The sequence below is a fragment of the Numida meleagris genome, chromosome 3, assembly GCF_002078875.1.
Source record: "Numida meleagris isolate 19003 breed g44 Domestic line chromosome 3, NumMel1.0, whole genome shotgun sequence".
In the NCBI taxonomy this organism is placed as follows: Eukaryota; Metazoa; Chordata; class Aves; order Galliformes; family Numididae; genus Numida; species Numida meleagris.
Window position 1 is genome coordinate 75,728,644 of NC_034411.1, and position 9,557 is coordinate 75,738,200.

General features: G+C 44.5%; 1 protein-coding gene across 4 annotated transcripts in view; it reads left to right on the top strand.

Annotated features, from left to right (window-relative positions):
* The window catches only part of UBE2J1 (ubiquitin conjugating enzyme E2 J1), a 37,305-nt gene that overhangs the window by 2,054 nt on the left and 25,694 nt on the right, over positions 1–9,557 (top strand). Inside the window, exon 1 of one of the 4 annotated variants that reach the window (XM_021390171.1) lies at positions 8,984–9,164. The exons of 2 other annotated variants lie outside the window; for them this stretch is intronic. In XM_021390171.1, the coding sequence (XP_021245846.1) occupies positions 9,134–9,164 (31 nt within the window). In that variant the 5' untranslated portion in view covers positions 8,984–9,133. Of the gene's footprint in view, positions 1–8,983; positions 9,165–9,341; positions 9,500–9,557 lie in introns of those variants that run through there. One more of the 4 variants, XM_021390172.1, reaches the window with a different exon arrangement.

The window sequence follows — 9,557 nt, forward strand, 5'->3', positions numbered from 1 at the left end:
GCTTGGGTTGGAAGGGACCTCAAAGATCATCTAGTTCCAAACACCCTGCCGTGGGCAGGCTTGCCAACTGCTAGATAAAGCGCTGGATCATGTTTCCCAGGGCCCCATCTAGCCTGGGCTTGAACACTTCCAGGGATGGAGCATCCACAACCTCTCTGGGCAACCTGTTCCAGCAGCTCACCTTCCTCTCTGTGAAAAGCTTCCCAGCAACATTTGAGCAAAATCTCCTCTCCTTCAGTTTAAAACCATTTCCCCTTGTCCTGTTGCTATCTACCCACGTAAAAAGTTGATTTCCCCCCTGTTTGTAATCTCCCTTTAAATACTGGAAGGCCACAGTGAGGTCTTGCTGGAGCCTCCTCTTCTCCAGACTGAACAAGCTAAGCTCTCTCAGCCTGTCTTTGTATGAGAGGTGTTCCAGCCCTCTGATCATCCTCATGGTCCTTAAAATTATGCAGTATTGGAGTGTCTTAAAATTATGCGGGTACAAGCATACTGTGTATTAGCATGGAGAATACTCTGGTCAAGCATAATTCAACTGCATCATTTGAGACCTCTTTTTTTGTAATGGAGCATTTTTTTTCTCATTAAAAATTCTGTGTTTTCTTGCATGTAGAACTGCAGTACTATGATGAACTCTTAATTCATGTTGTCAGAGCACTGCAGTGATTTCAAGACATTTTTCAAGTAGCATAATATTTCCAAAGTCACTGACCTATAACCCTTCTCTAATTTTACACGTCATCAGTTTAAGCTGAAGAATTAAAGAAGCCTAAACAGGTCATGACACACAGAAGCGTTTGCTCAAATGACACATTTATTGCCCCTTTCATTTGCAGTAACCATTGCAGAATTTGTCTTAAATTGAATGCTGGAGTTTTTCCATTTTCCTACTGAATGATATGCATAATATTATTAGATAGTGATTTTTGATGCTGCAGGTTTATCTGTGCCCTATTCTGTAGGGAAACTAGATCGCTGACACCAAAGTTTCCTATTTTGATTCAAAGTATTTGTTGGCAGGTACATATGAATGTACCTAATTACAGACAAACACATGAACTTTCTTCATTTCAGCTGTGTGGGAAATGAGAAACGGCCCAGCTTTAGCTGTGAAATCCTTTCAGGCTCCTCTGTTTCTATATGGTGGCCTCTGTTTGACATCCCACTTCATTTCCAACTGTATTAATGTTTGCACATCAGGTCGTATATTTGAATGGCTTAATTTAACTACTTTTGTTTCTGGGTGGTGGTTGTTCTTTTTTTAAACTGGGGGGAGAGGGGAAGACTCTTAATGGATTGTTTCTTTTATTTGTTCTCTCCCTGATATTTTCTGCAGTATTTTTCTGATTTTGCTTTCTCTGTGTTGATGTTTCATTGTAGAAAGGTCAGATAGCCAGTTCTTGCCTGCCTGTTCTCTTTGGCTTCTGGGCATTAAGAGCTATACACTAGGTCTTGAGCAAAAAACTACTGAGAAAATATTGAGTAAAAAAAAAAAATCAAAATTGTATATCATCCATTAAATAGCATCCTTAAAATATGTTTATGTAATCTCAAAATATTTGCACACCATACAAATATATGTTCATATTTGAGTTATAGTTGATGCTGGCAGTCACATTTTAAGCATTTCTCAGTTGGCTCCAAGACATATTTTAAAAGAAAAGTTTCATATAGATAAAGGTGTCCAGGAAAAAAAATGTTGTAATGGAAGAGTCTGTTAGGCTGTCTCTTGGACAAAAGTAATGTATCTTTGATGAGGAAATACTCTGCCAAAGATATTTCTTAATAACATTGATTGGAACTGCTACCGTATCTATCATTTGTTTCAGAATTGCTGGATACCATAAGGTGGAGAAAAAATAGGTCCTTTCTTTTTTCACCCCCTCATACTAAACATGCACTAGCCTAAATGGAAAAGTTTGGGGATTACTGTCAAAAACCATTTTGCAGATGAGTGCAAACATGACAGAAGAATAAAAGAATAGCCTGGCCTAGCTGTAGCATATAGGCCAGAGCACTTCATAGTGTATTCCAAATGCGTATTTCACAAAATGCTGCCCAGGAAAAGACCACAGGCTTATCACGACAGGATGTACGTTAAACTACATGAAGGTAGTCTGGATGAGCACCATATGGTCCACATAGCAGTGCTACAGAACTACATTACAGGGCAGTATCAGAGCTGCCTTTGTTATGGCAGTATTTACCCTTTGTGTAAGTTTCACTCTCTACTCAGTGCAGTCTAAACTCCATTCTGGATTCTGCTGACCTAAAAGGTAGTGTTAATACAAACATGAACGCACTGCAATTGAAAATCTGTTTCCAAATCAAGAGAGCTGTAATGTTCTGAAGCCTCTACTCAACACAGGCAAAGCAAGCAGCGTAGCTACTTCTAAGAGGAACCACAGCCTGTCCATGGAAGGGTTCTAAGCTGTGGGGATTGCATCAATTCCCTGAGAGTGCAAACATCAGAGAGTGCTGTCGTCCCAACTTATTTCCTTGTTAAAATCTCTCACCAGCGCTCCTAGGGTTTCTAGAAGGCCCACTGTCAGCTTTGCAGTAGCATACCTCAGGAGTCCAGGGATCTGTGATACAATTCCTACTTGTTCTGGAGTTGAATTAGTTGTTACTTTGAATTTCCCAATGGTGCTCATGCCTATCCACATCACTTCTGGGGCTATTTTGATGATTAGCAGAGCCATCTGAATGCAGGAAACATCATCTGTTCCAATTGCTTTTGTAAAACAGCATATGGAGAGTACAGGAATGGGTTTTCAGTGTAAGGGTTCCAATAGGACCAAATCAGAAGATGTCAACATCTTCATCTCTTTATCCTGCACAGAGGGATGCAACCATACTCTGCTTTTCTGCAGTGCCTTTTTCAATGATCAGGTCATCCTCTGGTGAGCCAAATGGCCTGATCCACAAATTCCTTCTTTCCCAGTACTCCCTTCACAGCTGCTTGAACTTCTTTCAGATGCCAGTGTGACATTCATCCCTGGTCTTGCATTGTAACTGCTGACTGCAAACTCTCTGAGGTAGGGGAATCCCAGCAGTTCAACCTCTCCAGTCCTATTCCTTCAGTAATTTTGTCTCATGTTTCAATTCCACATTTTTGTATCTGTAGAGCAGCAGGCAACATTCGAAGTTCTGCAATTCTTCATAAACTCCATAATACAGAAACTTGAGTGTTGGCTTTAAATTTAGTGTTCTTTTGACAGCTGATAAGTGCCTGTCCTGCTTTTCCCATTGCACTCCATCCCATGAACATTTCCCATTGCCATGGACTGAGTGCACCTTTAAAAGATGTCCTTTAAGGTGCTCTTGGCACTGCACATGGCTTTCAGCTACTCCCTCTTTCAGAACAGCACCAGTATCCTGCAAGTCTCCCATATCCTCCATTTCTGCTCCATATGGATGTTTTACGTGATCTAAGGATACCTCCTGCGACATCAGGTGCATACATGTATTTCCACTAACTAGCTGAGAAACTCCTGGGTGTCCCATATAGCTCCATGGGGCTGGTAGAGATGACTGGTAACTAAATACATCTTGGTTAATGACATAGTAAACTTTAATCATCCTTACACTGATTGTAAAACACCTTTTGAGGAGCTTTAAAATAAGAGCCTGCTCATAAATCCTTTATTGGCTCTGCTGAGTCAGCAGTAGCTGTAAACAAGTAGCTCTGCAAGCAGGTACAGGCAAGAAGTTCATGTTAGGGTCCCGAAGAACGTTTCTGGAGTGGATGGGATATGAAGACTGCTTGGTGGCAGTCTAACAGGCATAACCCTGACTGCTTTGTAAACAGAAAGACAGGCGTTTCCTTCCCAGCAAAGGGGCATCTGGAGCAATTCACCTAATGAAAAAGTGGAAAAAAGAAAAAGTAACTCCCTGCTTAAGCTTGGGCCTGAAGAGGGAGGAGTGTGAAGAGCTGGCTGTGTGGTAGGGGTCAAGGGATATACCTGGCATTTTATCCCTAAATAGTGGCATGGGAGCAAAATAATTTTAGATTGGAGCAGTTCATAACTCTTCTCCAACTATCCAGCTCTCTGCAACTGTCAGGGTAAAGAAGATACACCAGATAAAATGTATTCCATTATTGTTGTCCAAAAAGTGGATTTGTCACTTGGTTAGCAATAAGTCAGTCATCACACACTCGGGAGAGACACTGCTTATTTATTTCAGGATTGCACAAGCCTAGGTGCTCAGTGGTTTCCCATAGGTCAAGCACACACACAACACTATCTGCTCAGTATTCACACACAAAAGTTACACAGTTAGTAACTTTCCAGACCATTCTCATGGTGATGGGTTAGTAATTTTCATACAATTACAAGGATTCACGGATCTTGTGTTTTCTTGCGGAGTTGGCGAAGTCCCTCAAGTATCCAGATTAATTTTCCCTTCATGGGCTACTGGCTCTGGGAAGTCCCTGGTTAAGGAAACTAAGGATTTATTCTTCTTATATCTGATACAATGGTAGCTCAGTTTGTTTAGAATTAGCTTTCAACATTATATGTAGTTCTAAAGATGTAGTAAAGAGATCAGTGAAGCCTGAAGTTGTGAACAGCTGTCACTCAGCAGCTTTGGCTTTGACACACACCTTCTCAGATTTATTCTGAACCAGGAAACCATGTGAACTATTACAGCTATTGTGCCAGTGAGGAGTGAGCCAAGTGACTGGCATGATTCTTCTCATTATTTGGGGGAACAAAAAGGTAAAGTCAGTGTATCTTTATTCTGATGTCTCATAATGCAGGCTACTGCAAGGTACTCCACAAACTCGGCACTGATGATCCCAATCAAGCATTTGCTTGCATGAGCAGTTATAGTGATCTGGTAGATTATTACTTTCTTCTCTTTGTTCAGTTTCTGAAATAACGCTAATTAAAAATCAGCTGGCAAAGCCACAAGTTTTATGAAGCAGTTGTTTTAGAACTAATCCTGATGAAAAGACAGTAATTGCTTTCCTTAGAAGTTCAATGCATCGGTGCAATTATTACAGGGCATTTGGTTACACAATGCTATGCTTGTTCTGTCAGTGAGGAGGAGGTGCACTTGTATCCAGATTTAACAGGTTTGAATTCACATAAAGGATTTTAAAAGCTAGGACTGTATTAGTCATCAATGAACACAATAATGATTTCTCCCCCAAGTGAGTCATACTGGTTCTCACTGATAACACAGACATATTCATATTATATTCTTTAATTCCATTAGAGTTTAATCCTGCAGCCAACTGTCTGTACTGACAGAGTAGCATTATAAATGAAGCAAACTGGTATACATTTTGAGAACTTGTGAAAGTGGGGTATGAATGATTTGTACAAAGAACTATTGTATTTTCTTCTACAGTCTCAAACCTTCTTTAAAAGAAACAATTTGTAGATGAACTTAAGAGAGAGCATACAAAGCAGAAAGGGATCTGGGGGTGCTGGTTGATGGCAAGTTGAATCTGAGTCAGCCCTGTACTCTGGTAGCCACAAGGGCCAACTGAGCCCCCCCTGATGCCCTGGGGGGCATCAGGCCCAGAACTGCCACTGGGTGAGGGAAGGGTCTGTCCCACTGTGTGGCCTCACCTCCAGCACTGGGTGTGGGTTGAGTGCCACAATGTGAAGACATAAAACTATCAGAGCGGGCCCAAAGGAGGGCTTTGAAGGTGGTGAAGAGTCAGGAGGGGATGACATGTGAAGAGTACCTGAGGTCCCTGGGTTTGTTCAGTTCCCAGAGAAGGCTGAGGGAGGCCTCATGGAGGCTGCAGCTCCTCACAGGGAGTGGAGGGACAGCGCTGAGCTATGCTCTCTGTGACAGCGACAGGGCCCGAGGGAACGGCATGGAGCTGTGTCAAGGAAGGGGCAGCTGGGGGTTAGGGAAAGGTTCTGCACCAGGGAGTGGTCAGGCTTCAAGATGCCCCTCAGTTCAAGGAGCATTTGGACAGCGCTCTCAGACATAGAGTTTGAATTTTGGGTGGTCCTGTGTAGAGTTGGGAGTTGGATTTTGATGATCCTTGTGGGTCTCAGGATATTTTGTGATTCTATACAAAAAACACTCTGAACTGTCACATTACCTAGCTTAATTCCCTAAGATCTACAAGACTGTACTGTAATGCATCAAATCTAGGGGCAAAAGCTGGATTAGTCTTCAATGTTTATTTTTTACCTGCATTAGAAATAATGAGCTTAATTTTAAAAAAAACAACCACAGGCAGGGCAATCTACATCTGACATCTGTTTCAGGTCAGATGAACTGTGCTATGGAAGTTGTTCCCAGTTCTCTCCACTAGCTATACAGTGAACCTCTAGGAACTGCAGAAATATTTATCCATGGTCTGCAACTGTCTAGGGGAATTCTGCCTACGTGTCCGCTCGCTCTTTCACAGTACGCATGGCTGCAATTGAAGGATTATGCATGTTATCAGAGCTTATGATTGTTGTTACTTTTGCAATATTTTTTTGCAGTAGAAAGGCCTATTAGCTCCTTTGCTCTGTGCCTGTATCAGAATTGCTGCTTTCATCCAAAAGAAAAAAAAAATCTACACCGTGACTGCAGGAAAGTACGTAGAAACATGAGCAAAATCATCTTCTCAGAAACCAGAAATTAAAAACTACATATCTTAGATTATTTTTTGGGGGGGTCAAACTGAAGGCATTGTTCCCTGTAAAGCATTTACTAAAGCCAAACAGTTTTTAGTATTTTGAAATGTCAAAAGTGATTATTATTGCTGTTTTGCAGCTGGTTTGGTGAAGTGGTACAAAATCTGCAAGATTTAATACTGCATTTAGTGCATTATTAAATAAGGAAATCTGTGCTGTAGCTGTGTTCCGGCAAAGTTTCAGTTTCTGTATGCTTCAGCTGAGCATGTTTCATTTTCCACCAGGGTAGGGCATATGACAGGATACACAGCCAGCATGAAGTGCTGTTAATGTCTGGGATTTGACTGCATTTTTGCTAGTATATTTGGCATTGAAAAAAAGAAAAACTTCTAGAACAAAATGGTCCCTCTGTGCAAAAGTCTAAACAAAAGAGAGAATGAAAACACAAATAGGGCATTTGCGGTCACATGAAGGAAGGGGAGGGAAGCTGACTCTATTTTGGCAGCACTGACTATGCCTAGGCTGTGCAATGCTTGCTCCTAGTCTGTCACATGCAGCTGATGACAAGTAGTGCTGGGAAAGTAAGCCCCAGATTTCTGTCCATGCACACATTACAACACTGCCTCGCAGGCACCAGTGGCTTCACAACTGAGTCACCTGGCAGCACTCATCGTCTGTAGCCTCGACTGTCAGTTGGGCAATGAGTCTGAAAATAAAAGCAGTCTCTTACTGCTAGCTCTGCACAATTTCACGTGATTATCCAGCACCAAAACAGGCGATGAAGTAGCTTAATTAAATAGAGAAAACATTACGTCCCTACAGTGAATTTCTATTACTTAAGATTTATGTCTATTCAGCTTATTTTCAGTAGTGTTTAGCTGCTATGTAGTTCATGTGTGTCTTTTTTTTTTAGCTAAAAATCCCAGTTTCATGTTAGCTACAGGTGCTTCATCCTTGAGTTCTATAAAATCACACTGTAAATGCTGCCAGGTTCGAAACCAGAGCCCAGAAGAGAATGCCGAACTCTGTACTGATCTTGCTCATAATAAATACCACTCTTCTCAATTCATGCCATTATTCCAATGATCTTACTATGATTTGAGATACCTTCCATCAAAGTTGATCCCAGATGTTTTTTTTACATAGAATTCCACATTTCTGACTGCAAAATACGACTGTGCTGCTTCAAGGCAGGGCAAGATTTAGTCAAATCCCAGTGCCCCTCTCCCACAGCATGGCAAGGTGGCTTAGGCAAGTGAGGAAAGCTGGGACACAGCTGCTAAAGATGACCATGATGGTCTGTAAACGTGGCATCCAGTGCCTGCAGCTTGCCGTCTCAATATAAAAGTAACCTAAGCAAAATCCAAGGGAATTAAAGAACTACAAACAACAGTGTCAAGCTTATGTTGTTGAAGACAAGCACGTAAAAGCTCACGTTTCTTACAGCTTTCAATGAATTAACAGAAGATTGAAACTGCTGAAACATGACCATTTTAATTTGGTATTCATTTCCTTAGTTATAAGTTGATGAAAGTGCTATCCCAAGTGTTTTGCGAATGTTACCAGGCAGCAGAGAAAGCAAAATTGTAAATGCAACCAAAAATTCCTCCAGCATTGTGAAATGGAAAAGGGGATCTGCTCATCAAGTCAAGCTTCTGCTGGTATTTCTTGCCTAAACTAGTGGTCATTGGTACACGGTCCTATCACAGTCTTGTGTGATCCTGAAAAAGAAACAAGCTTGATGCTACTGCGTCCTACAGCATCACTAACTCTTTTGGATGAGCTGCCTGTGTAGCAGTAGGGGGTGGAAAGCCAATGGTTTTCAAAGCACCCTGCTCTGGCTATGAAACCTCCAGGTTCCTTGCCTTGCCTGAGTGGCAGCTTGAGGCGGAGAGGCATAATGGGGATGGCGAGGCCATGTCCCGGTAGTTGGACTCCTTGCCTTAGCACAACCCATTTCCACCCCTCTCCCCTCTCCAGGCATGTGCAGGGTTGCTGCTCTGGAGTACCTCCAGCATTTTGTAGGAAAGAAGAGGGAATGATGCAAAGAAGGAACTGAGAGCAGTCCAGCCCCAGGCCTAGTGGCTTCAGTATGGCATCACTGCCATCCACGTACACTGGGAGTGGTGGTCCTGCCCTGGCCCTTCGTTCCACCTGCCAGGACTGAAGTGATCTCGTTCCTCCCAGCCCAGGAGCAGCATTGGTGGCTCTCCGTTCCGAAGGCAGTCAAACCCTTGGCTGTGTGAGGGGGTGCTCACGCCGGGAGCCCGAGGCTGCCAGCGACCTCTTCTTTCTTTCCCGAAGGAATCACGCCAGCGAGCCGCTGCCACAGCGTGGTTTGGAGCAGGCCGCGTGCAGCCAACAGCCACGCAACCTGGCCCTGCTCGCGAGGCGGCCCCGGGGGCGGTGCCGGCGCGACAGGTGCCTCCCTCCGCCACGTCAGGGGAGTTTCCCGAGGCGAGGCGGGCCGAGACGGGTCTTCCTTTTCGTTTTCCCCCGGCCGTCGCCGCTAGAGACGCCGTGGAGGGAGCGCTGCTATGGAGGCTCGCTACAACCTCAAGAGCCCGGGTAGGCCGCAGCAGGCCGCGGCTCGGTGTGCGGGAGCGGGGCCGGGCTGGGGCGGCCGAGCGCTCGCCCAACAAAGGGCAGAGCTGCGGCCCGGTCTCAGAGCCACGGGGGGGCGAGGGCCGGCGAGGGTGCTCCGTTCGGTGGGAGCGCCGCGCGGTGCGGGAGGCAGGGCAGGCCGGGCCGGGCCGGTGCGGCGCTGAGGCCGTCGTGGGCAGGAGGAGGCCGGGCGGGCCTCCGAGGTGGGCCGTACTGCTGATGCCGGCTGCGCAGGGCAGGTCGGCCCGCGGTACTTGGCGGCACTGTAGCTCCCCCTGAGCGAAGCACGGAGTATCTCGGTTAGCTGCCGTGTGTGTGTGTGTGTGTGTGTGTGTGTGTGTGTGTGTGTGTGTGTGT